The sequence below is a fragment of the Diceros bicornis genome, chromosome 16 (genome assembly GCF_020826845.1).
Source record: "Diceros bicornis minor isolate mBicDic1 chromosome 16, mDicBic1.mat.cur, whole genome shotgun sequence".
Lineage (NCBI taxonomy): Eukaryota > Metazoa > Chordata > Mammalia > Perissodactyla > Rhinocerotidae > Diceros > Diceros bicornis.
The window spans coordinates 41,356,307-41,382,771 of record NC_080755.1 but is presented as its reverse complement, the minus strand read 5'-3'; the positions used below and the strand labels follow the sequence as shown (position 1 = coordinate 41,382,771).

Sequence of the window (26,465 nt, the reverse complement as noted above, 5' to 3'; positions counted from 1 at the left end):
CATCCAGCCTGCCTTCCCCTGGAAGCCCAAAGGGCTTGAACAGTGACCCAGGAGGCCTAAGTGCCTAGCTCAAGCCCTCTGGTTATACCCTTCGATAGGGTCCCTCTTTGGCTTACATGAAAGCTGGGGCTACAGGTGGTGAAAAGGGGGTGAGTGGGGGTCTACAGGGAATTTAAATTTCTAAATACCCGACCCACATATGCTCCACCCAGGCAAACCGTGACATGGGAGTGACAGCTTTGCTCTGCTCAGAGACAAGGTGGCATTGGTAGGGCGGGGTCTCTTGGGCTGCCCCCCCAAAGCCTGTCACACATGATGTACCTATCATTGAGCTGTGATGTGGGGTAAGCAGGTTTCTGAGGGCTAGGGGGATCCAGGACCACTTCATGCCAGTGGCAAGGTTTGGAGAGAGTGAGAAAGGAAGACGCGCATGTGGGGCCACTCACGCCCCTCCCCGAGGCCCCTGACTCATCACCAGCAGCACAGAATTGCAAGGTCCGCTGTGGAGTGTTGAGCAGCCAAGCACTTTCCCAGCAGGAACTGCAGAGGCCAAGCCCTGGCTGAAGCAGGTGGAGAAGTCCTGTTTCCCGGCTTTCAATTTAGTGTTCTTTCCCTACCTCAGTGTTTGCCAAACTGTGTCTCTCAGCACACTAATTCCACAAGAAGTTATTAGCTATGCAAAGAGGCCTTCATTGAATTCAATGCAGCCAAACAGGTTCCCTTCCTGCCGGGACATCTGGTGGCTGGTCCACTTTGCGGCTGATCGAGAGGCGGGTGTAGGGGCCAGGGAGCCCCTTTTGTGGCTGAGCATTTCCCAGGATTGATGCTCTGCTGGACACCATGCGCAAGGCTGCTAGAACCATGGGGTGTTAGAAGAAACGCCTGACCGGGGCAGGATCTCAGGCAGCCCCTTCAGCCAGCTGCCCTTCCAGGCTGGGTGTGTCTCGCCCCACGCCCCGTGTGTCTGTCCACCACTGGCTCTGGCTGGGTTACTTGGAGCTGGCAGCCATTGTCTAGAAGTCTTGCCCTATCCTGGCCCTTCTCTGAAAAAGAACAAAAACCAAGGCCAAAGGCTGATCCCGACCCTGACTCCCCCGTGCCTGGCAGTACCCGGCAGCCTTCTCCCCGCCCTCACCCTCCACACTCTCCCAGGACATTCCGGCAGGCGAGGAACACGCCTGATGTGCAAATCCCTCAGGTAATGCGGGAATTCGTCACCAGGGGAGTGCGGGCGATCCAGGAATGGGAACCTGATCGGGGCCTGGAACTGGAGAGAAGCAGTTCAGGCTGGCCAGGGAGGGCTCAAGTTACAGCGAGCAGGCTCCCGGGAAGAGAGGACAGTGGGGAGGGAGCCCTGAGGGCAGCATGCGGAGGGGGCTCCTTCCTCCTAGTTTTCAGGAAGGAGACGGCAGACCACGAACCAGGTGGTTAAGACCAGGTGACCATATGCCCTGGTTTACGCCTGGCGTCTAGGTGTAAATATGAACCGAGCCCCTCTGACTCCCAGAAGTGCTGTGGTTTGGATGACCTATTATGTGGTCACCTAGTTAAGACGGACCGGCAGGTGGTCTCTTCCAGCTCTGTAATTCTACTTTCAGAACTTCCAAGCTACTGTTTCCCTTTACCTGGACTGGAAACTCAATTCGGATCTCAACTAGACTAAGGTACAAAGTAGGAGTGGAGATGACTTTTCCCAGCCAAGAGTCTCCAAGGATAGTCCCAAGGCCTGGTATGGCCGCCATGCCATGCAACCTGCTCTCTCTCCCTGATGCCACCAGTTCACCTGCTGCTGCCCATGACAGAAGAGCAGCTATCGGCCCCCAGCTCCCCACTTGTGAGATGAAACAGTGCTGGGCTCAGTCTCAGCACCCACACCCACTACACACCCTCACTGGTAGAACCATCACTGGACGCTGGCACCCGTGGAGGAAGGAATGTGGAGGAGCGGGGTTAAGCAGTCTGGGGTAGTGGGATTTTGAGTGGGAAGGCACCAAGGAACAACACAATCTTGGATCTCCACGCTTCTCCTCTGCCCTAAAAGTGGATTCAGGAAGCCCAGTGCATCAGCAGACAGACCGAACCTTTCCTGCACAAAGCCCTTGTGTCTTCTGCTCAGACCCATCTCAGCACCAGCTACCACCAACAGCACCACCTCCAGGGTTGGGGGGGGTGGTCCTGGGGAGGAGGAAAAGAGAAGGCCATAGCAAGTTCGCATCTGCTCAGACGCAAGGTCAAAGCACAAAGCCTGGGTAAGGCCGAGAGCCGGCCCTCTTATCGTGGAAATAGAAAGAGGGAAAGGCTGGTTAAACATGGAGCACCTATAAAATTATATTGGTCCATCGTAGCCATGGAGCAGTCACACAAACACACGCAAATCCGGCCACTCATCCCCTGCCCCTTGAGTGCCTTTTTATTTTCTATAATTAATCGGGCAAGGGTGGAACTTGGGAAAAGTTCAACTGTGGTCAGAATTTGCAGCCTTCTCTCTAGTAATAACCAACCGGCGGGGCGGGGCGGGGACAGGAGGCGCAGCTGTCGGTGTCCAGTTACCTGAAGCATGTTGAGGAGCAGGCTCCGGAACTTGGTCCCCTCCACCATGAAGAGCGCCATCTTGTCGCAGAGCTTGGCCGCGGTGAAGGCGAAGCTGCGGTCGGACACGGCCTTCTGGTAGATGGTCCGGACGATCTCCCCCAGCATCTCCTCGGAGTTGGTCGAGTTCTGGGCCTCCTCCATGAAGGTGGTGAGCTTGGCATCCACGTCGCTGCTGTTGTTCCGCATGCTGTTCAGGATCTCAATAAGCTTGTCCATCTTGTTCTGCTGAGGGTTAGTGGTCTCCACCGCCACTTCATCCTGGGGGCGTGAGAGACAAACCCAGTCGCGCCTGAGTGGAGACGAGGTTTCTGCGGGGGGTGGCCGGTGGAGGGAGGGCTGCCACCCCCAGAGAGGACCCAGCCCTACCTTCTTGAAACTGAGGTCTGATCCCTCTGGGAATGTGGACCTCTACCCAGGACCCTCGGGCTCCAAGGCTCTCTGCTGACCTCGTCCTTGGCCCCTGTGACATCCTCGGCTGATCCTTCTTGTAGTTCTAACTCTTACCTAGATTCTCATACACACCGGCTTTGTTTATTTACCTGTCCATCAAATGTCTCAACTAGAAATGATTTCATGGGGCTTATAAAAGATGAAATAAGGTAACAAATAAGAATTGGGCCAAAGAGAAGACAAGAGGAGGCAGACTAGGTCAGGAAGGAGGACGGTATCCACAATGCCTGCTAGTTGGTTAGAGATGCCCAGAGAGTGGAGACCTTGACCTCCAGACTCCCAGCTCCTACGGCCCAAGGACAGTTGAGTTCTCTGGGTAAAGGGATCCTTGTGGACATGGCCCTGGCTCTGTGTCCTACGGAGACTGTACTGGCCTGCTACAGCAAATACTACACACCAAGGACCCCTCCAAAGTGCCACGAAATGACTGACACTTCTAGGAGGGAAATTTCAGACAGAAAAAACTCCTCGCCTTTAAAAGGTTTCCCTGCAACTGGGACCAGACTTGGGCTGGAGAAAGAAGAAAATGGCATCTGACAGTCTCAAAAGTATTTACTCCAATATAGTAGATTCGTGGCTGAGAATGCAACTGACTTAACTGCGGGGATGTGAGATCAGGGTAGAAGGGCAGGATCAGGATGTGAAGCCAGGTCCCGCACTTGCCCTTCTGTTCTCAACACAGAGGGCTCTGGGCTGGAGGCACAGACTGGGCATTTAGAACCTGCTCCATGGCTTTGGGAAGTGGTTTCACTCTCTGGGCCTCAGTTTCCTCACTGGTCACATGAGGAGGTTAGACTAGATGGTCTATGGCTTGCCTAAGCCCATGTCTTGCTGGTCTAGAAGTCCAGGAGGCCTCGCCTAAGGGGAGTCCTTGAAACTGATGTATGGGTGCTATGGACCTACCTGCTCTGTTCTATCCCTCCCTTTCCTACCCCACCCTGACCATCTGGGCCCCAGGGCAGGAGGAGTGGTCTGTATATAGAATAATAACCACCCACAAGGGTCTTTACACATGTTACGACATTTAATCTTCATAGTCTGTCTGCAAGGTGGATAGTATTACACCCATTCTACAGATGAGTAAACTGGGGTTCAGAGAGGTTAGGTGACTTGCCCAAGGTCACCTAGCCAGTCAAAGGCAGAGTGAGGACTAAGCCTGGTTTGCCGGACTCTGAAGCCTGTATCGTTTCCACTCGGCAGCACCGCGGTTACATTTAGTAGAACTGGAGAGAACTTAGTTAATAATCTCTTCTCCCTGGCCAGGCTGCAGCAATCTGCCCCGAAGCTCTTTAGACCACACATTGGTCATCAGCTAGGAACCTCTTGCAGGCTCCTACCTTTGGGACGTAAGGGAATGAGTGAGGCTTTCCTCCAGGACCCCACAGGGAGCGGTGGGGTGGGGGGCTCGGGGCTGGGAAGGACACCAGGAGCAGCCTGTCAGCTTCAAGAGTTGATCAGGGAAGAGATCTGATCTGCCTTGTCCTGCCTGAGTGTGGCCCTGGGCCTGGCCTCTGAGGCGAAAGATGGAGGAGGGAAGGGGGAGGAGAGAGGGGACGGGGAGAAGCCTAGAACTTGGAGCCCTGCAGAAGCCCCAGAAAAAGGACTCCATGGGAGGGCTGAGGGCAAGCCAACCCTTCTCAGGACCTGTTCCTCTCCAAGGTGACCTCACCTGCACTCTTGGCCAGGGAGGGGGAGCTAGGAGGAGCACAATGGACTTAATGCTGCCAGGGACAGATCCCCACCCCTTCTCTGGAGGCTTGGTGGCACCTCCTCCTGAATTTGTGAACCAGGCTCTAGAGCCCAGGGCCAGGACTAGGGGGAGGAAAGAGAGGCTCCTGGGGAGCAAAATTTAAGGAAGCCCTTGCTCTCAGGGCTGTGCCAGCACAGGGTTGGCACCTGTGTGATGCTGGGAGTAAGGGCCTCCTTAAATTTTGTCCCTTAGACCCCTCACTGGCCGCTGGTTGATGAAGGAGGGGAATGTTGCCCACTCTGCCCAACTCACCTTTGCTCTCGACCCTGGCAGGGACCACGGCCTGGCCGGGACTTACCTCGGGGAGAAGCACCAGTCCTTCTTACCTGATAAGCTCCGTGTTCTCCCCAGATGCCCTTTAGCACTAACAGGGCAGTATCTGACCCCAGAAAATGCTGAAGGGAAGAACAAGGTCTTCCCTGCACCCCTCCTATCACCCCCAGGCATGTGCCTCTTCCTCCCCTCCCCTCTCAGGCGGCGGGCTGGTACCAAGTGCCCACCTGGGGCTCTTGGGGGCCCAGAAGGTGAGGAGCCAAATGTGCTGGAGGGCCTACCCTCTGGTGACCAGGTGTGGTGGGTCCACCCTTTCTTCCCTCCACACGGCTCCCCAGGCCCTCAAACCCGAGCCCACCTACCGAAGTGCCTACCTCGCGCGGTCCTCCCGGGTGCAAGAGAATAAGGAAAGGTCAATTACCGGTACCTTTTCTTTCAGCCTTCGCCGCAGCCTGTCTTTGGAAGACTGGAGCAGGGTAATTTTGGGCCGCTCCCCCATGCGCTCGGGAATAATACTGTCTTTACGTCTTGCCTCGGCCTCTGGACCCCCTGGCTGCTGTGGGGGCAGCCTCTCAGAAGCCACTGGGGCCAGGGCATCAGGGCTGCGGGGGGGCTCGAGGCCGCTGTGCCCGGTGTCCCCAAGGGCGTCCTCGAGTTTGGGGCTCTCCATGGCCACCGTCTCTTTGGCATTGCGGTGGGCGCCTGACTCCCCCTTGTCGCCAGGTGGGTGCTTCATATTGCTGTGGTGCCAGCGCCGGTTCTGGCTGTAGCCGTGATGGGTGGGCCTCCCTGAGGAGTGGGGCGCTGAGCCCCCCTGGTAGGATTTCTGGTGGTCCCTGTTGTGTTTGGCACTGCCCGCCTGGTGGTCACCATGCTGTTGGGGCTTGTTTCCTCCTGGAGGTCTCTGCTGCCGTCTGCAAACCAAAGGGGGAAAGATGGAGAGGGGGTCACTGGGTGGGCTGCTCAGAGTCCCCCTGTCCAAACAGTAGAAGAGGAATTCACTGATTTGTTCTTTTATTCATTCTTTCAACACCCTTAATGAGCGCTTCCTACGCACCAGGCTCTGTGATAGGGCCTGGGACACAGCAGAGAATAAGATAGACAGGGCCCCGTGATTATAGAGGATTTAAGTCAATCCTTGGCTTAAAATGAATATTTTATCCCCTTATTAGAATATGCATTAATACACGTGTAGGGAACAAAATTAAAAAGATACAATAGAATATACAGTGAACTCTCCCGCCTCTGTCCCCAGCCACTCAGTATGTCCTCTTGAAGCAACTTTGTAAATCTTCCAGACATATCCTATGCATATTCCAGCAAAGATATACACAGGGACCTGCATCCGATAATGACTTCTTACCATAATGGCTCTTGAAAAGTTATATCATTTGTTAAACTTTTTTTTTTTTTTTGGTACATTGACATTTTCACCCCCAAACCCACCAACGAAATGTGCTATAAGAAGTTGTTATAAGCTGAAATTGTGTATCCCTCCTGCCCCAAATTCATATGTTGAAGCGCCAACCCCCAGTAACTCAGAATGTGACTGTATTTGGAGATACGGTCTTTAAAGGGGCGATTAAGTTAAAATGAGGCCGTTAGGGTGGGCCCCAATCCAATCTGACTGGTGTCCTTATAATAAAAGGCAGTCTGGACACAGAGAGACACCAGGGATGTGGGCACACAGAGGAAGGACCATGTGAGGACACAGTGAAAAGGCGGCCATCTGCAAGTCAAGGAGAGAGGCCTGAGAAGAAACCAAACCTGCTGACACCTTCACCTTGGACTTCCAGCCCCCAGAACTATGAGAAAAGAAAATGTCTGTTGTCTAGCCACCCAGTCTGTGGTATTTTGTTATGGTAGCCCAAGCAGACTAATGTAGAAGTGATATTTAACACGATGGTTTTAGGCAAAGACAGGCTCACCAATTCACTTGAAACAACACTTTCTAAGCAGAGAATATCATATGGAACAAATCTGAGGTGTGCAGCATGGGACGAACCCCAAGCATTCTGATTTTTGGACTGAAGGCAAGCAAGGGCGGTGGGTGGGGGGTCGGGGGGCACATCCTCAGCATCCTTCAGTCTTGTGCGCATGGGCTGCTTCCATCACTGGAAGCACTCTTGTGTTCCACCTCTATTTCACCCTCACGGTGTCCTCCGCGCCCTAACTTTATTTCAAGCGCAGTTGGAGAACAAGGTAACCACAAGCCCCTCAAAAGTTGTAAAGTTGGTGAAGAAAGTTTGCAGAAAGAATTTACCTTCTAAAGAATAAGTCCCACACTCTCTGTCACCCATCTCTTTGGCAGGTACAACAGACCTTCACTGCATTGCATTTTATGAACAAACTGTATTTATTTTCAAATTATTATTACTTACATAAACTCAATTTCAATATTCACTTGATAATTTTTTCATCTTTGAAAATTTGGGGGTATCTTTGGTTGGGGTTAAACATATAATTTTTTTCCATTAAAATTAGTGAAAACATTCTTTTTTCTCCATTGGAAAGTTTTCCCTAGTGGCAGGGTTTTCAGGGGTAGTTGAAGTTGTTTCCACACAAATGGTAACTTACAACACATTGTATATTAGGAGTAGAAATTAGTGTAATGTTTGTGCAGGGAAATTTGACAGCTTATCACAAAAGCCTCTAAAACATGTAAACCATTGGACCTTGCAATTCCACTTGTGGTAATTCATCCAAAGGAAATGATCAAAGATGCGAACAGTGATGTATGTTCCTCACGGTAGGGCTTATAACAGTGAAAAACCGAATGTGCAGCAATTAAGAAAAGGCAACAGAGTTCACTCCTGTTGATGGAAGAAAGCACGTATTGTAATACGTGCAGCACAGTGCTATTTTTTAAGGCAAGTATTTATATGCATAGAAAAATCTGGAAGGATACGCTCCAAAATGCTAACAGTGGTTATCACTGGGGGATGAGAGGAGGATTTTTCTTTTCTTTTTTTATTTGTGTTTTCTAAATGAATATGAATTTATTTTTCTAAACTTTTTATTGTGAGACAATATGCTGTTGTACGGAATAATATGGAGAGATCTTTTGTACCCTTGACCCAGTTTCTTCCCATGGTAACATCTTGCCAAACTATGGTACAGTATCACAACCAGGATTGTGACACTGATACAGTCAAGATACAGAACACCCTCCTGGTGACCTTTGATAGCCACGCCCACTTCCCTCCCACCACCTCCTCCTTAGCCACCAGCAACCACTAATCTAGTCTCTATTTCTACAATTTTGTCATCTCAAGAGTGTTATATAGATGGAATCGTGTAGTATGTGACCCATTGCGATTGGCTTTTTTCACTCATCATAATTCCCTGGACATTCATCCAGGTAGTTGCATGTATGAATAGTTTGTTTCTTTTCACTGCTGAGTAGTACTCCATGGTGTGACTGTACCAGTGTGTTTAACCATTTACCCGCTGAAGGAATCTGGGTTGTTTCCAGTTATTGGCTATTGAGCATAAAGCTGCTATGAACACTTATGTACAGGCCTTTGTGTGGACACAGTTTTCATTTCTCTGAGAAAAATGCCTGGGAGAGCCATGGGTGGGTTGTATGGTATTATATGTATGTATGGTATGTATGTATGTACTTAGTTTTTTAAGAAACTGCTGAACTGTTTTCCAGAGAGGCTGTGCCATTTTACATTCCCACCAGCAATGCATGAGAAGTTTCCAGCCACTATTTCTTTGGGTAATTTTTCAGCCCCGCCCCCTTTTCTCCTCTACTTTCCAGACTCCGAGGACACGCACGTTAGATTTTCTGTTATGGTCCCCCAGGTCCGGGAAGCTCCACGTTCATTCTTCTTCTTCTTTTTTTTTTTTTTTGTGAGGAAGATCAGCCCTGAGCTAACATCCATACCAATCCGCCTCTTTTTGCTGAGGAAGACCGGCTCTGAGCTAACATCTATTGCCAATCCTCCTCGTTTTTTTTTCCCCAAAGCCCCAGCATGGCTTGATGAGCAGTGCGTAGGTCTGCACCTGGGATCCAAACCTGCGAACCCCGGGCTGCCGAAGCGGAGCACGCAAACTTAACCGCTATGCCACCAGGCCGGCTCTGCGTGCTATTTTCATCTTTGTTGTCCAGGTTTGATCTCGTTGGGTTCTTTTTTTTTTTATAATTTTATTTATTTATTTTTCCCCCAAAGCCCCAGCAGATAGTTGTAGGTCATAGCTGCACATCCTTCTAGTTGCCGTATGTGGGACGCGGCCTCAGCGTGGCCGGAGAAGCGGTGCGTCGGTGCGCGCCCGGGGTTCCGAACCCCGGCCGCCGGTAGTGGAGCGCGCGCTCTTAACCGCTAAGCCACGGGGCCGGCCCAATCTCGTTGGGTTCTGACTTACATTCCTGGTCCAAGAGCAGTGCTGCCCTGATACTTGGGTGGAAGAGGCAGCTCCTCCAGTCAAAAACATCCCCCCGCTGGCATGCCTCAAAAACTCAGTTTCATTCCCTACCGGTCTCCTTCTAAAAACAAGGATGTCAGGGCCGGCCCGGTGGCGCAAGCGGTTAAGTGCGTGCGCTCCGCTGCGGCGGCCCGGGGTTCGCTGGTTCGGATCCCGGGCGCGCACCAACGCACTGCTTGGCAAGCCATGCTGTGGCGGCTTCCCCATATAAAATGGAGGAAGATGGGCACAGATGTTAGCCCAGGGCCGTCTTCCTCAGCAAAAAAAGAGGAGGATTGGCGGACGTTAGCACAGGGCTGATCTCCTCACAAAAAAAAAAAAAATAAAAAAAAAAAAAATAAAAACAAGGATGTCAATGGGTCTAATGCTTTAAGTTGCAGAAGACGGTCAGTTTGCATTCACAGCAGGGAGGGACCATTGGCAGGAGCACCCAGGGGACAGCTGGACCCTATTAGCAAAACCTTTCATTGAGTCAGGTTCCTCCGAGGGATTTGATCACCGCCTGGACTTCAGATTGCCCAGACCTAACCCGGATGCCTGAGACACAGGTCAGCTCAGAAGCCTGCAGCTCTCATTCTGAGAAGCACAAACCGACCCACACTGGGAGAGCACAGAAGACACTCCACAGCCCAGCAAGTCCCAGGGTGCCACGTGTCTGTGACTTTTTGTAAATTATCTTGACTTGTATTTTTTCAATTACTTTCAACAAATTGGCCCTTTCTCCTTCCGCTCTCTTTGTTCTTCGAGTGTGAGTAATTTTTAAGCCTAGAGAAGAAACTTGGAAATTCCCTGGCAGATCATACTCGATTCTCACAACTTTTGTTATCCTTATTTAGAATTTTTGTGGTGCCTGCAGCTATGGCCCAAGGAATGCCCCCAAAGGATGGCTGACCAAGCCCTTCCCAGCAACTATCTTGAAACTGTCTGGCTTCCCACTTGCCATGCATATCAGGGATTTCCCTCTCTCTGCCCAACATCCTTCCCACCCCACCCCCAACCCCCAAAACCCCAAATAAAACTTCTCTCCACCTGGAGAAGGAGGGAGGTAACTTCTACAGGGCTGGTGGTCAAGGGCTCAGAAAGAAAGGAGTGAGGTCTTGCAGAACTTCTGCTGTTCCTCTCTAGAAATTTGGTGGGGGGGGCCCTGGAATTCCATGTGCTGCTAGTTGGAAAGACCATAAAGCCAGCCAGCCCTGTCAATAGAGCAATGACCAAGAATGCTCCAGATGGCTGGGCACTGGTGGGTGTTCTCAGACCCACTCTTCCAGGGTGGCAGCTCCTTTGCACACAGGGAGTGATGTCTGTGGATGGCAGGGGAAGCCTAGGAGTCCACCTTCAAGGGCCCTTCCTAACTGGGCAGGCAAGACTAACAGATTCGAAAGGAGGAGGGCAGATGTGGGGCTGGATGGCAAATGAGATTGGCTGGGTGGCCCCTGGGAGGGAAGAGCCAGATGCCCTTGGAGGCAAGGGGCACAGAGCCTCCCTCTTCCTTCTCGCTTCTCCTCCTTCCTGTTCAAGGCCTGCTTCGTTCTCAGGGCCAGTGATGGCTGCGACTGACCTCTGTGTGTAGGCTGGTCAAGAATCTTTCTTCCTATTTTACAGATCAGCCAGCTGAGGCTTAGGGAGTTGAAGTCCAGCAGCAGAGGGCCCTGCGGAGGACTCGGGAGTGCACCTAGCCTGTCGGCTTGTCACAGCCCCAGTGCCCACCTCTTGTCTGTCTCCCATGTGCTCTCAGATCCAGCCGCCTCAGGAGAGAAGCGCTGAATTTCCGCTGAGACCTGCAGTGGGGACGGCCACATGAGGCCCATGTCCTTGGCGTGGGAAGGAACTGAGAGGGCCCTAACCACTTGAACAGATTTGGGGCTGGGCCTCGGTTCCCAACAATGGAGACCCAGACCTCCTGCTCTGGCCATTCATAAATATTTGTTGCAAGACCTGGCTGGGCTGGCCAAAACCAGCTCCTCTCTCTTGTGCATCTGCTGGCCTCCAGTTTCGTCGATACCTTCCTCCAGGGGCCAGCTGGCTGCTCACCACGGAACCTGTGGGTTTAGGTTTGGATGGGATGGGGATGAGCCGTGCTTTTGCTCCCAACGGCCGGGCAAGGAAGCCACATTTGGTTTCGGATACATGAATATGTGGATCCAGGTTTTGGAGACACACTAGGCAGGCAGTTTTGAAGCCCTGCAAGCAAAGAGGGCAAAGATCCACTCCCTGCCTGCTGATGTTCTAATCTCTCTGGGGAAGTTTTCTCTGGTCGGGGGTGGGGTGGGGGAATGGCTTAGGAGATAAGATTAATATTCCATTTGTGTTACTGGGAACACCTGCTGTTAGGAAATAATGCTTTATTTTTTTTGAGAATGGAAATTGTCAGTATGCTTTTCCCACCACTCATTTAGTTTATTCTTTCTTCTTTGGGCTCTGAAATCAGACGTCTTGTTTCACTCTAAGGCCGTTCTCTTTTATTAAAAAAAAAAAGTTCTCGCAACACCACAGCTGCATTTTGGGAGGTGGGTGTAGGGAGAATAACTTCAGATTTTGTTTTAAAAAATGATTTTAACAACGGTCCGAAGGCAGACAAACGTCTCTCTGTTCATTTTTTATTTCATAATTGTTCCCAAGCAGATATTCCGAGGGCCACTGACTTATTACGGCTCTCTCAATGTCGGACACTTTACCACATAATTTGTAGGTCTGCTTAAAAATTTCTGAAAGCAAAATTCCTAGGGCGAGTGGTTTTAAAACTATGCATGGGCTCATATTTCTTGCCTTCAGGAAAAGTGATGACTGCTCATTACTAGCTCGGGCGCCTCCGTTCCTGCCCACCTACACCCGGGGTCCCACCTTCCCTGCCCCGGCCACCCGGACAATGCAAGAGCTGAGGAGAGATGTAGGGGCTAGGGCGCAGGGCTTCTCTGCAGCTCGGGGGCTGCTTAGCTTAGCAACAGCATGTGGGGCCCAGAAATGAAGGGCCCACCACATACGTCAGCCCCAGTTTGCAGAATGACTGGGAAGCTTGACAAGGAAAAGCTTATAAGGGAGTCTCACTTCCTTCTTCAGAGAGCCAACCCAGGGAAGTATGACATTAGCTTCACAAAGGGACAAGGATCATAGTGGCCTGCATTAATTGAGCACCTACATGCCCTCAGGGATGACTTAGATGATGGAAATCCATGGAGTCTGTTCTGCAGGACACTCGTCAAGTCTGTCTATGAGACTGCAGCCAGCTCAGAGCCTGGCTCGGCCCTCATTGTTATGTAGGGGGGTGATTTCACCTCTCTGTCTCTGTTCCCAGCTGTGTTGGCTCCCACGTCAGGGGTGGCTGTGAGGATCAGCCACGAATGACAGCATGATAGTTTTACAGATGAGAAAGCCAAGGATCAGAGAGGTTGCTTCGTTCCCCTCGGGTTGCCCAGCTGGCAAAGCCTGTACTGAAATTTTCCCATCTGTGTTTCTGCTCTAAGGTACTGCCTGACACGCTATGATGGGATTCAACAATGACTTGTCTGAGGTCTTAGCGTTCTCTGGAGAACCAGGGCATCCCTACAGAGCTTAGACAATGGAATCACCCTGTAATTGCCAGGGCCATCATCAACATCACGGCAGTAACAGCAGCACCGGAGTAGTTGGCTTTCTGAGTGCCAGGTCCACTCCCCTGCACCAGGTTCTCCTGGTAATCCCGTGAGCTGAGTGCCCGCGTGCTGCGGGAACACCCCTGTTGCCTCAGAGAGTGAAGCTTTAGGCTTTCCCTCCAACACTGTGAGACTCTCCTTTTGCTCAGAGCTGGGCAGGAAATAATTCAAGACCAAGGCCTCTGCCAGCCAAGGCGAAAGTTCACGAAGAAGTGCGGTATTTCACTGCATGGATGGAAAGCTTTAGAAAGCAGATGTTTACCTGAACAAAGGGATGTTCTGGAATAGAAATGAGAGGATCTGACTGCACCTCTGCACCCTGAAGGCAGAGAAAAGACTTTCCCCACCAACTGCAGAATGAATGAACGAAGGAATGAGGGGAAAGGCTGGTTCATTTATTCCTTCATTAATTAAATATGTTCTGAGATTCTGCTCTGCCTGGAGGTTAATCAGAGGTGTCAATGGGCTTGCCAAAGGCCAGACAGCTCCTGGAACACTCCAGGGAAGCTGGGAGTGGGGGAGTGACAAAAGCTGTGCAGCTGTCCCCAAGGAGTCTCTTAACACGTCTCCTATCCCCTCTGGGCTTCAAGGCCCAGACCTGCCCAGGAGCCTTCCCCAGCTCCCAGGATGCCCCCTCCCTCTCTCCAGACTCCTGGAGTCTGAATTTCCCTAGTCTCTGCCACCGGATGGCTGGACGGCGTTGTTCATTTCTTTTGTCTGCCCTTAAAAGCATCCACTTCCTTCGGATGGGGCAGAACCTTCTCTAAATCTCCCTCGGGGTCTGGCATGGGGCTGGGCATTTATTCATGCCTCAAGGGAGCCCAGCAATGTGCTGGGCCCTGGGGACACAGCAATGACTCCGACACAGGGCTGTGCCCTCAAGGAGCTTAGGATCCATTTGGAAGGACAGACACTATAACCAAGTAATTACAGAAATAGGTATCTGGCTACCACCAGGGACAAGAGTTGTGAAGGAAAGGAAGCAAAGAGCAGCAAAGGGGTCTGTCCTCATCTGGTTCTGGAGGCAGGACTGGCCACATAATTTGTGGGACCCAGTGCAAATGAAAATGTGGGCCTCTTGTTTAAAAACTATTAAGAATTTCAAGACAGCCAAAGCAGAGCATTGAACCAAGCGCAGCCCTTCTGAGCACGGGTCCCTGTGCAACCCCACAGATCACTCACCCACGAAGCTGGCCCTGCCCAGAGGGCGGCCCCGAGAAACAGGACTGGAACTGAGATGACAAGGACGCAGAGTAATAGTAATAACAACAGGCTAACATGCATGAAGCACTGACCACGTGCCAGGCGCGGCCTTCATTTATCCCTAAGAGGGTGGGGCTGTTGCTAACCCTGTTTTACAGAGAGGTCAGTGGGGCACAGAAAGGGTAAATACTTGCCTGAGGCCACACAGCTTGCAAGAGGCAGAGCTTGGGTTTGAACTCAGGTAGTTTGGCCCTAGAACGTGCGCCCTCAACTACCACGCTCTCCTGTCTCAAGGTGTTGAGGCCTGTTCCAGGGTCCTGAGGGCCTAGGGCAGCCACACACCACTGCCGAGTCACCAAAACCCAAATCCAAGGACCCAGGCCTTGGCCAAAGCCACGGGGGGAGGGGGCCATGAGCAGGGCTAGATATGCAGGAGGAAAGGCCAAAGGCTGGGCTGGGGGCCCCTGGGGACGGGGAAGCTGAGGTCCGTGAGAGGGAAGGCCTGGGCTGGCTCTGGACAGGAGCGCTGGGTCGAGGTTTGGAAATCCGGCCTTCCAGCCTTGGCTCCGCTGCGTCTGGGGAAAACCACAGAAGCCACATGTAGCCCTTGGGTTTCCATCCGTGCTGGGAACAATCCTTTCCCCACCGCAGTCTGCGAGTTCCTGAGGCTGGGGCCTGTGGGCAGGGCTGGGGGGAGCTGGATTTCGGAGGGCCCTCTGGCTCCGCTGCTGCGCCCTGGGGGAGTGACGGAGGAGCTGCAGGCTCCTGCCACCTTCATCTGCCCCAGGGCAGCACAGGGATATGGCTGTCTCTGGGGTATTAGATGGGGCTCTGAGTGTCTCTCAACTGTGGAGGCATTTCTGAGCCCTCCTCTCAACCCCATTGGAAGTCCAGGGCTCTCAGCTCCAATTTGCTGGCAGCTCTGGCACACCACCCGACTCCCCACGTTTCAGTGTTCCCACCTGTAGAATGGGAATACCAAATCCCCCCTCGCAGCGTTCTCTTAGGTGAGTTCCCACCTTCCCTGCATTCCTGTCTGGATCACAAGGCTGGTCTGAAGTTACAATACAATAAAGCCCAGGAGAGCCTTCGGGGGAACAAAGGCACATTATAAATATGAGGTATTATTTTTGTTCCAGATGAATCAGGCATTCCAAGAATCCTTGGCCTCAAACGTTCTGAGGCAGTGTGATGTCATGGGAAGAGCATGCGGCTGCCCTGGCGGACTGCTTCCAGGGAAAGGCCCTCGCCCTTCCGCCTGGCCCAGCCAAGCCCCGTGGTCTCTGAGCTCTGGCCTGCGGACCCTCAGTGCAGCCTGCTGGTGGGTCTGGGCATCCCCCGAGCTACGTACCCACTCTGGGCACTCACTCAGAGGAGGGTGGACACCAGCCACGGACATGGGTAAGGCTCAGCTGAGATGCTCAATTTTCCGGCTCTTACTACCTGGGGCTAAACTGACGGAGACATGTGGATCAACACAGGAAGCAAAATCTGGCCCTGCCACCTTTCTGGAGTCTTGAGATTCTGCCAGCTCCCACCCACTTTTTCTAAAGAACTGAGGAGGCCTGACTATGGGTGTGAACTTGCCCCATTGTGTGGCCTTCTCCCACAGCCCCTCACTGCCTGGAATACACAAGGTGCTCAATACAAACTCCCAGGGTATTTGCCAAGAGGCAACACACTGCCGTCCTTCACTGTATAGACTTTGGAGCCAGACTCCCAGAGTTCAAAGCCTGGCTCTGCACTTCTAGCTGTGCAACATTGAGAAAGTTCCTTAACCTCTCTGGGCCTTAGCTTCTTCATCTGTAAAATAGGGACAGATAGAGTACTCATCTCACAGGGTTCCTGTGAATTTTAAAGGAGTTGATGTAAGTGCTATATTAGTGTTTGCTTATATTATGATATTAATATTATACGATAATATTATGTTGTGAGTTTTCTAAGCAATATAGCATGAATCCATCAGACTTTCGGAGGAAGTGATGAGCATTAGTGCACCCATAGTACAGATGGGAGAACTGAGGCTGTGGGGAAACAGGCTGTTTCAAGTGTTAGGAATCAAGGAAGAAACCCTAGGATGTCCAGCTTCTGGCTTCTGCTCTCATTCTGGCCTCTAAGGGTTGCATTTTGGACACAGTTTCCCACTATGAAAGTCTTTATCACTCACCACCATCATCCCAAGGGGAACACTGCCCAATGGGTCCCCACAGGCTTGGGGGATACCTCCAATGACTTCCTTTACTCCCAGCCTAAAGCCTGGCCATCAGTGTCCACCACAGCTGCTCAATGGGCCTCAGCTGGCCCCGCGCTATCTTGCTTACTCCACGTGCTGACTGATTTCAGAGGCACACTCAGAACTAGGCCTTCTCATCACTTGTTATAATCGCACCATCTTCGTGCAGTGGAATCACCCTCAAACTGGAACAGGTAGGACAGAGAGGAAGGGGGATGGAGAGCAAGTCCCCTAAGAGTTGTTTAAGCCCCAGGTGTGACCAACTGCTGAGCCCCTCTGAACTATGGAGGAAGGAAGGCCAGAGACACAGCCTGAGTCCACCTAATGGAGGAACTTCCTCACAGGGAGAGCTGCCTCACAGTGGAGGGGCTGCCTGGGAATGTAGTGAGCTCCCTGTCACTGCAGGTTCAAATCACCAACCAACAGTTAGCTATGGAGACCTGCTATCCCTAACATGCCCATTCTGCAATAAGCACCTCCTCCAGGAAGCCCTACTGGGTCTCAGCAGCTCCCCCCAGGTGTCCTCACCCGGAGAGGCAGCATGATGCAGTGACAACCTGGGATTCGGACACACCTGGGTTCACACCCTTGTTTTCCCCCCATCTTGCTGGGCGGTCTTGGACAAGTTGCCTAACCTCTCTGCCCCTCAGTTGTCTTCTCAATCAAATGGACCCCACGACTGGAAAATGAGCGAGGGGTAGAGCTGAAAGGGATGACCACAGGGCTGGGTGATAAACCTTGCCCACTCACCCCTCTGCCTCGGGCCAGCCCCGGGAGGGAACCCCAGGCCTTCTTGGCTAGCCCTGGGTGCTCTGGGAGAGGGCCCCGCGTGAAGGAAAGAAGGCTCTGTTATGGGACCAGGGCTGTCCCTGAGCTGGTTCTGTGTGGTGGGCAGCGGAGCACCGCTGAGCTTCCAGGGTCTCCGGGGAGACCGTCTGCCTGCCTCCTCACTGCATCCGCCATCGCATCCCGGCCACCCTGCTGGCACAGGCTCCTCCCTCACAACTTCATTACTGACAGGTTTGCTCTGTCTCCAAAGGGCCATTTTTCCATCCCGGGCAGGAGAGGAAGTGTGAAATGGAGTTAGCTGGAGTAGGGCCTCCCCTGGGCCACACTTTTCAGCCAGGGCTGGGGGAATGACAAGTCCACGGCAAAACGTCATGGTGGACGGAGAATCGCTCGACAGCTTCACGCACATCACAAACCCCAGCCCCAACCCAGCCATCTCGGGACGCAGCTGCCCAGCAGATGGGTTCTTGGGCTTCCAGAGTGCAAGGGGACTTGGAGCACGTGCTGATAGCTTTCACATTAAACACCTGTCAGCCAGGATTCAGTGTCCATATTCAGGGAGGTTCAGATTACTCTCTCTAGCTCCCAAATGCTGGGGTCCTGAGGCTTAGAGGTGTGAGTTTAAAATCAACCAGAGACTCTCTCTGACAATAGAAAGACAACCAGTAAAATCAGAAGGAACGATGGAATTAGAAAATCATTTGGCAACCATCATCATCATAATTGTTTCAAACAAGAATCATCCATGGAGGCTAGTGGGTAAAAGTTTAAGGAAAAACAGACTATTGGCAGAGTCTCAAAGTATCTCCTCACCAGCTATTTCTCAATTACAAAGGGAAAACTCCTCACTTTACAGTAGAACCTTGGCAGACACCGCCTTAGCCAGGTAATCGAAGTTAGCATCACCAGTCATGGGATGAAAGGAAAACACAAGTCTCCTCATACGACGCATTGGGAAGGACACAACATCAGTGAGCGAACATAACCTGAGTCTAATCGTGTGGAAATACCAGAGACACCCAAATTGAGGGACCTTCTACAAAAATAACTAGTCATTCTCAAAAACAGTCAAGGTCATGAAAGACAAAGCCTTGGAAACTGTCCCCAGATTAAAAGAAACTAGAGACAGGACAATTGAATGTAACCCACGATCTAGGATCGCTGGAAAAATATGAGTAAGGACGGTGGGGGAGTAGATCACAGTATTGTATCTGGGTTAGTTTCCTGATTTTGATCATTGTACTATGTCTATGAAAAAAAATGTCTTTGTTTTAAGGAAACACGCTGCGAAGTAATTAGCCATAGAAAGGCAATTTACTGTCAAAGAGGTCAGAAAAAAGTGTACAGGAGAGAGGGAAAGATAAAGCAAATGTGGTAAAGTGTTCATATTTGAGGAATCTGAGTGGAAAGAATATAGGAATTCTTTGTGTTATTCTTGCAACTCTTCTGAGGGTCTGAAATTTTGTCAAAATCAGAAGTTTGAAAAAATGATAGGATTTGGTTAGAAGTGGAGAAGTAGAGAGGGCATTCTAGAAGAAACATCAGACTCAACAAAGGCTTGCTGGCCATTTTTCTTAAGTCAATTTCTTATGCACCAGGCAAACCAAACAAAATACGATAAAATTGACCACAGAGGGTCCTGCTTCACCTGGGAGCAGGTAAAACTGCAGAGACTCCTCACCATAGGGGTAGTCCCAGCGGAGCTGAATGCAGAGCTCACTGTGCATTTGTGTCCTCGAGACCCACAGGAAGGCCTTGGTGGAACTCAAGGATCCGGCACAAACTGAAGGGCAGCCAAACTGTCCTACATTCCAGGGGACACAGGCCTGGGTGGACCCCGTGCACCACCATAAGCAAGTCAGATCGCCCTTTTAGATAAAACTTGCAGGGGTGCACTTCCCAAAGCAAGCCCCACTTCCCCCCGGGGTGGGTCTGTATGGCACCCACCAGGAGACCTAGCTCCTCAATGAGTGGGAAAAAGCACACATTTTTATTCTTATTTTTACGCTTGTGGAAACTGAGACAGTTTAGTGGGCTGGCCACAGCCTTGTTCAACTTGACAACTCCTCTCATAGTAACATCACCTTGCAAACACCCTTAGGAATTTAAAAAAATATTTTGTTGTTTTCAGCGGTATTCGATAAAAAAGTTATTTACGTAAAACAGTTTTTAGATTGATATGTGACTGGGAGCGAATTATAAGGTTCATGTTTAACATGATCTTTAACAATATTAATGAATACAGGCAAACTTGAACCTTCCCCCACTGATCAAGTGATGCCTTCTCCTTCTTTACCGTAAATGAGTTATGAAAGCAAAAACAGGATTTTCTACAAAGAAATTTCAAAATGACATATCGCCATTACTTTGTGGCTTTGGCACCAGATACATGCCAACATGTAGGCTCAAGTTTGACTATATAAGGCAGAAAAAGAAACAAAAAGCAAAAACTGATTTTGTGGCCCATTGTTTGGAATTCTTGAGTTTTACGTTTGTTTGTTTTTTTAAAATAAAAATCTGCTGGTTTGTTTTTGTAATTTTCTTGCTTTGTTTTTAAGTGACGAGACGTGAGAATTTGCAGCTTGCAATCCCTTCAGCCCACATAGCAGGGCGTGAGCGTGGAGGGTCTCGACTCCCGTGTTTGCAGAGCTGGTCGGTCTCTCTGCAGCCAGGGGAGTGGAGCTCTGCGGGCTCCGGGAGCTGTCACACAAGGACTCTGACCAGACGGATAGGACGCTCCCGGCAGAGCACCCGAGGCAGACGTGCAGAATGACTGTGTATTCCTCATAAACCAGGTTTTTAATATCAGTGTCCTTTAATGCTTCCTGCCTTTAACCAACTGTCTGTTATGGGTAAAAATTAAATATTCGACCAAGAATAAAAATAATTTCAAACTGCATAATGGTTAAAACTACCGAAGTGGCTGGCGGGGCTGCTGAGTGATGAATTGGCTGACGGGCCGAGTCCTGGGCGGGCTCTCTGATCTCCATGAAGCCCGGTACTCGCTCCACCCGCACAGGCAGGGTTCCACACTGTGCGGTTCTAAAGGTGAAAACATACCCCTGGGATCTCCCAGCTGTGTGCCCCTGGGCAAGGTGCTTTTTGGTCTGTGCCTCAGTTTCCCATTGGTAAAATGGGGGAATAATGACGACAGGCGTGTTGCATAAGGTTCTGAGAAGGAGGCTCAGTGCTGATAAGGGGTTCCCACTGCTGCTGTCACAGCGTCACTCAGGAAACAGCAGCAGTGACAAGTCAGGACTCTGGGCGCGGTGCTCTCGCCTCTTGTGTGAACCCAGAGGCCCGAGCCCAGAAGACACCTCCCCTGCATCCCCAGGGTTCATGGCATGCCCAGCATCTTCCACATGACTTTCAGGTTTGCAGATCCAGTGTGAGACATTTAGAAGAGTTTGGAAACTCCTGCTGGCCCCGAGAGAGTCTCAAAGCCTTAAACATCCGCTGGAGGTCTGCACACTGTGCTCTAACCTGCCTGCCCCCCTCCTCCCCGAGGACGTCCATGCCATTCCCCCATGGAACTCCTCCCCACTCGTCTTTGCCTCAACACATCTCTAGGGTCTCAGCGAGCTCAAGTCCACTCCCTTTGGGGAACTGTCCTGGTCACCCGGCCATGGTGAATGCTGTCTGTCCCGAGGATCTTTCCCCGGAGTTGATGGTACGTATCAGCGTGTTTGCAGCCTGTGTCCATAGCTCATGCCTGGAGGGCAGGCAGGGGCCACATCTTGTCCTCTGCCCCTGCCGGGCTCATTACAGGAAGTATAGGTTCCACTGGAAATGGATGTTTAGGTTCTTCCTGTGGGGTTGTGGGAAGTGGTTTCTGAGACCGGGAACGAGGGAGGAGTTTCGGAGGCTCGGAGTGAGGCCTCAGGGGGCCTCGGTGCCAGCAGCATTCACTGTTCCCTTCCTGTGCAGGGCATGGCCCTGAGAGCAGGATGGGGAGGGGAGGGTGGCAGAGGGACAGAGTTTCAGTGCAGCCCAGTGAGCCCATTCCTTTCAGGTGGGAAACCAACGTAGGCTTCTAACCATAGGCTCTGGTCAGCAGGGGAAGCGATGGGGTTGGGGGCGGGTGGGGGCCGGGGCTGGCAAAGCTATGGCATAGGGCAGCCTGGGTGGGATTCACACTCTCATTTGTGGTGGCACTTTAGACCTACTCAGTACCCACTGCCTGGCAACGTGCACCAAAGGAGACGGAGAGGCAAAGTAACAGGGGACGCTGGCTGGAAAGAGAGAGGTGGGACCCTGGGGTCCACTCCAGCTCTGTGGCTACCAGCTGTGTGCCCCTGGGTTAATGAAAACACCTCTCTGGGCCCCAGTTCTCTTTTATAATAATAACAACAACAATAATAATAATAACAACCCTGATGATGAATGACACTTGAATGGTACTTTCTACGTCCAAGACACTGTTCTAAGAACACAAATTAACTTATTCAATCATCCCCACAACTCTATGGGTAGACAGCAACATTATCCTCATTTTGCAGCCGACAAAACAGGAACAGAGAGGTTAACTAACCTGCCCAGGTCACACAGCTAGAAAGGGAAGCTGGGGAGAGCCCATGCTATCCTTTCAGACTTGGCAGAGGGGTGGGGGCTAGAGAAAATGATTTCTAGAGATCTGTTAAGCTCTAACATTGTAATATTTGTACAACCTGTCAGTAATCTTTTAATGGTCTGTTTTTGGCTGCCCCAGGCTTCCAATGAGCTGACTGCAGCAGGGGACAGGTTCAGGGAGCTGGACCCCACTCCTTCTGAAGCCAGAGCTTCTCTACGCTCCGGGGACACCGAGGGACGGTCAGGGTAGGCCAAGGGCAAGGACTTGAGTAGCCCCGACACCTTGACTGATGGCTATAAAACCCTTCCTGTTTCTGGGCATCCAGCATAAAGTGCCATGGGAAATGGAGGGACAACCCGTTTGACCCCGGGGGGTGGAGTCTCGTACAAGCAGAGAGGCCTAGCAGTATGGGCGGGATTTCTATGAGGGAGGAAAGATGGCCCAGCAGGGAAGTCCTGGGCATGGTCAGAGAGCGAGGAGTGGGCTGGCTGATTGAGACACAGGTGCAACGGGCAGTGAGGGTGGGGAGGTGAGAAGAAATTCTGGAAGGTTAGGTTGGGGCAGGTCTTGGGGGGCTCTGCATACCGATGGTAGAGGAAGGGGAGGAATCTTGGTTCTGGCTGGAGGAAGCCTCCGCTGAGTCTGGAAGCTGGATGGTCAGAGGTAGGCTTCAGGGATAGGGCTGCGGCGGCGGCCAGGCCAGGGAGTGGCTGAGTCACTGGTGGCCAAGAGAGGTTGCGAGAGGCTGAGCCAAGAGAAAGAGGGGAAGCTGAATTCAGGCCCCGGCTCTGCCTCTGCCTCGCTGTGTGACCTGGGCCAGTTATGTCACCTCTCTCTGCCTGAGTTCCCTCACCTGTAAAATGTGGATACAACGGTACCTACCTCAATGCGAGGTTGTACTGACAATGTGCATTGATATTTGTAGATCCCTTTGAACACAAGACGTGCACTCTAAGAATTTATGAAACACAGGGGGTAGCCCTGATGGACTTCGTGGCATATCAGCAGGAAGGAATCTGGGCCACCCGAGACGGTCAGGCACACATGTGGGCTGTGGGAGGGATCGGGAGGTAGAGGGTGAGGAACAGACAGGAGTATATATTCCAACCACCAGCACGGCTCCTTCCCATGGCTCTTTAACAGAAGGATTAAGGCGCCTGTGAACTTTGAAACCACAACTCATTACAGAACGGTTTCCCTCACGGGGCTCTCAGCTTCCTGTGGCCTTTGACGCTTGCTCTCTGCCAGGCCGCCATTTTGGAATATCACCCATCCAGGATAGGTGCAACATCCACAATGGGGACTCACTCCATCTCCTGTGAGTGGCAGTGATTCTTCTGCGACTATTTAAAGATGAAGAGATTGATGAGAGACAGAAAGGTTAGTCCATAGGCCCAAGAGTGAAGAAGGGTAGAGCCAGGGCCAGAGCAGGGTGGCCCGTGGGCTCTCCCACAGTATGTCACCAGGCAGAGTGAAGGACCTTTGAGACCAAATGAAAACCTTCCACCTGAGGCCCATCAAACAAGAGTCTGTCCCTTCTGAAGGTGTCACAGGCCATGGTGAGTGGGTGAGCTCGCCTAGCGTCCAGCTTGGGGTGAGGCCTTTCCCTTCAAACACCCCAGTTTCCTTCAAGAACCCACTTTGGCCTATGCTAACTCTGCCCCACAAGTCCCTCTGTGCTGTTTCGAAGCCTCCTAAGCCAGGAGGAATCACGTCTGATTGGCTGGGGAGTTCAAGGAGTAATTAACACTATCCTGATGATGACACTCATGGAATTTCTATCACAGGTGCCAGGAGGCGGTAGCAACCTTAGAGATAAGGTGACCAACCATCCAGGTTTGCCCGGGACTGAGGAGTTTCTAGGGATACAGGACTTTTAGTGATAAAAAAAGGATAGTCTAGGGTAAACCAGGACGGCTGGCCCCCCCTAGTTAGAGTCCAGCTGACTCAGGTCCCTTTGTTTGGCCAGTGAAGAAATGGAGGCCCCAAAGGTTAGGTGGCCTGCTCAAGATCCCTCACTGACTCAGGGAAAGAGAGAGGGTCCACCCTGGGCTTGACTCCCACCCAGTGCTCTTCCCGTCACACTGTCATGACGTGAGAAAAGATGACATTGGGGAAGGGGGAGGAGGTAATGTCTGGCAATGCCCAGCCCTCCCCCACCACTGGAGGTCAAGCCAAGGAGGTTCATCCAGCCCCCACACACTCAATTCCCCCCATGACTGGGCACCATGCAGGGAAGGCATCCAGAAGACACGTCGAGGATTCTTATTTGTGATGATTTGACTTGAACTTCACCTCCTGAGAAGGATTTGCACATGGGTCACCATGACCCATCCTCTAGGGTCTCGCTTGAGGCTTAACATCCATCCCCATCCACCTACCAGCCGCTGATCCACGACCCAGGCCCGGGCCTTCCTTACAAACGGCTCAGAGGGGGTGGTGGGAACTGACGTTTTTTCTGCTTCAAATCTAGACGCCAATGCTAGTTTTCTTGGGTTGTCTAACAGACTTATTTCTGGGCTGTGGCAGGGACGCCTGCAGGACCAGAGAGCTGGCAGGACTGTAAGTGAGTTGCTGAAAGGCCTTGCAAGGACAAAGTAAGTAACCTAGGGTAGGGCTGGCTGCCTCCTTGTCCTGTCATTCATTTACCCCGTCATGTTTACTGAGGGTCTACTGTATGCCAGGCTCTGCTCTAGACACTGGGATGAGGTTGGGAGTAATTTGACAAAAAGCTCTGCTCTGGTGGACCTCATCTTCTAGTGGGGAGATACAGATTAATAAACAGAATAAATGCATCACGCATAAAGTCAGAGGGTGTTACATTCTATGGAGAATATGAAGCTGGGAGGGAAGATTGAGAGTGCTGGTGTATGGTGCGGCACCCATGGGAGAGTTTGCACTTCTAGATAGAGTGGTTAGGACAGGTCTCACTGAGACAGAGCCATTGAGCAAAGACTTGAGGGAGGAGTCATGTAAATACCTGAAGCAGAGCAATCCAGGCAGAGGGGACAGCGAGTGCAAAGGCCCCGAGGTAGAAGCTTGCTGGTGTGCTCAAGACCCCCAAGAAGGCCGGTGTATCTGGAGTGTGGAGTGTGAGGGGGGATGGTAGATGATGAGGTCAGAGGTTATGGGAACTAGATCATCTGGGGCCTTGTAGACCATTGAAAAGACTTTGGTCCTTATTCTATGTGAAATGGGGAACTACTGGAGGATTCTGAACAAAGAAATGACATTTAAAAAGGCAGAATCAGGGAGACCATTGAGGTTATAGGAACAATGCAGGAGAGAGCCAATAGTGCCCTGGACCAGAAGGGCAGGAGTAGAGGTGCTAAGAAGTGGGTGGATTCGGGACCGGTTTGACTGGCAGGAATTTCGGACAGGCTGGATGTGGATGGAGAGAAGGGGAGAAATCAAGGCTGTCTCCAAGCGGTTTGGCCTCAGTAACTGCAGGGATGGAGCTATGTTACCTGAGCCAGGAGGACTGGGGGAGGGCAGGTTTGGGGTGGACAGAGGCTTGCTCTTGGGTATGCTGACTTTGAAGAGTTTCTGAGACACCCACGGCGGGATGTTGAGAAGGTTGGAGGATCCGAGAGCCTGGAGCTCGGGGAAACGGCTACCCCAGGAGCCGGCCCGGACACCCAGCTCAGGCAGAGCACCTGCTTTCTCATGTATAGCAAAAAGGTTTGTTTTCATTTCAATTTAATTTTTATTTATAATCATGTAAAATATTTACACTGTTCCAAAGTCAAAGCTGCAAAACATGGTGTTCAGCGATGTCTTCCTTCTCCTCTTCCCCCTTTCCTTCTGTAAATAACCATTTTTTAAGGTTTATCCATCCATTCATTATCTTTAATATAAGTACATATGAATATATATTTAGATCTGCCTTTTTAGGGAGAAATAGTAGCATACTACATATACTTGTACCACTTTTCTTTTGTTCAGTTAATATTATTTAAGGTCATTTATTTCTCTCTGCTTTTTATTTTTAGTCATGGATTTTTTTTTTTTAATTGTCTGTGCCAAGGTGGTTCAATCCTGCTTTCTAGTAAGCACCAACCCTCTGGATCAGGGGAAGACAGTCTCTAGAATTCCATGTGCAGCAGCTTACAAGGGAATGGGTTATCCTGGGGTTTCTTCCTGTTCTGACTTCTAGAACTCCCTGCTTCTTGGTGATAGACAGGATGAGGCCTCGTCCAATGCTAGGAGAAGCATCAGGGCAGGAGCTGGGACCCAGGTTACAGTCTGGCTCTGCCAATGTGTTTGACTTTGGGGAGCCCGGTTCTTGCTGCAAAAGAGGAGCCTGGATAAGATCTCTGTAGGCCTTGGAGCAGATACGGTGGGTTTATAAGAGGACCACGTGTGGAGGCCGACCCGAACCTCTTCCTGGCAAAGCCATAGAAGGAGCCCACCCTTTTATGGGGGAAGGAGAAAAGACAGGAGCTGGTCACGTGACTGCCTCAGCGCCCATCATTGGCTTCTCCGAGTACGGCAAAGGGCTGCTGGGTGCTTTGGAACCATGTGGTGGGTCACGGAGACAGGGCT

General features: G+C 51.4%; 1 protein-coding gene across 1 annotated transcript in view; it reads right to left on the bottom strand.

The window, feature by feature from the left end:
* The window catches only part of CTIF (cap binding complex dependent translation initiation factor), a 288,430-nt gene that overhangs the window by 89,484 nt on the left and 172,481 nt on the right, over positions 1 to 26,465 (bottom strand). The window contains exons 8-9 of the mRNA XM_058557072.1: positions 5,487 to 5,979; positions 2,551 to 2,850 (exon numbers count right to left, since the gene is read on the bottom strand). Coding sequence (XP_058413055.1) covers positions 2,551 to 2,850; positions 5,487 to 5,979 — 793 coding nt within the window. The remainder of the gene's footprint in view (positions 1 to 2,550; positions 2,851 to 5,486; positions 5,980 to 26,465) is intronic.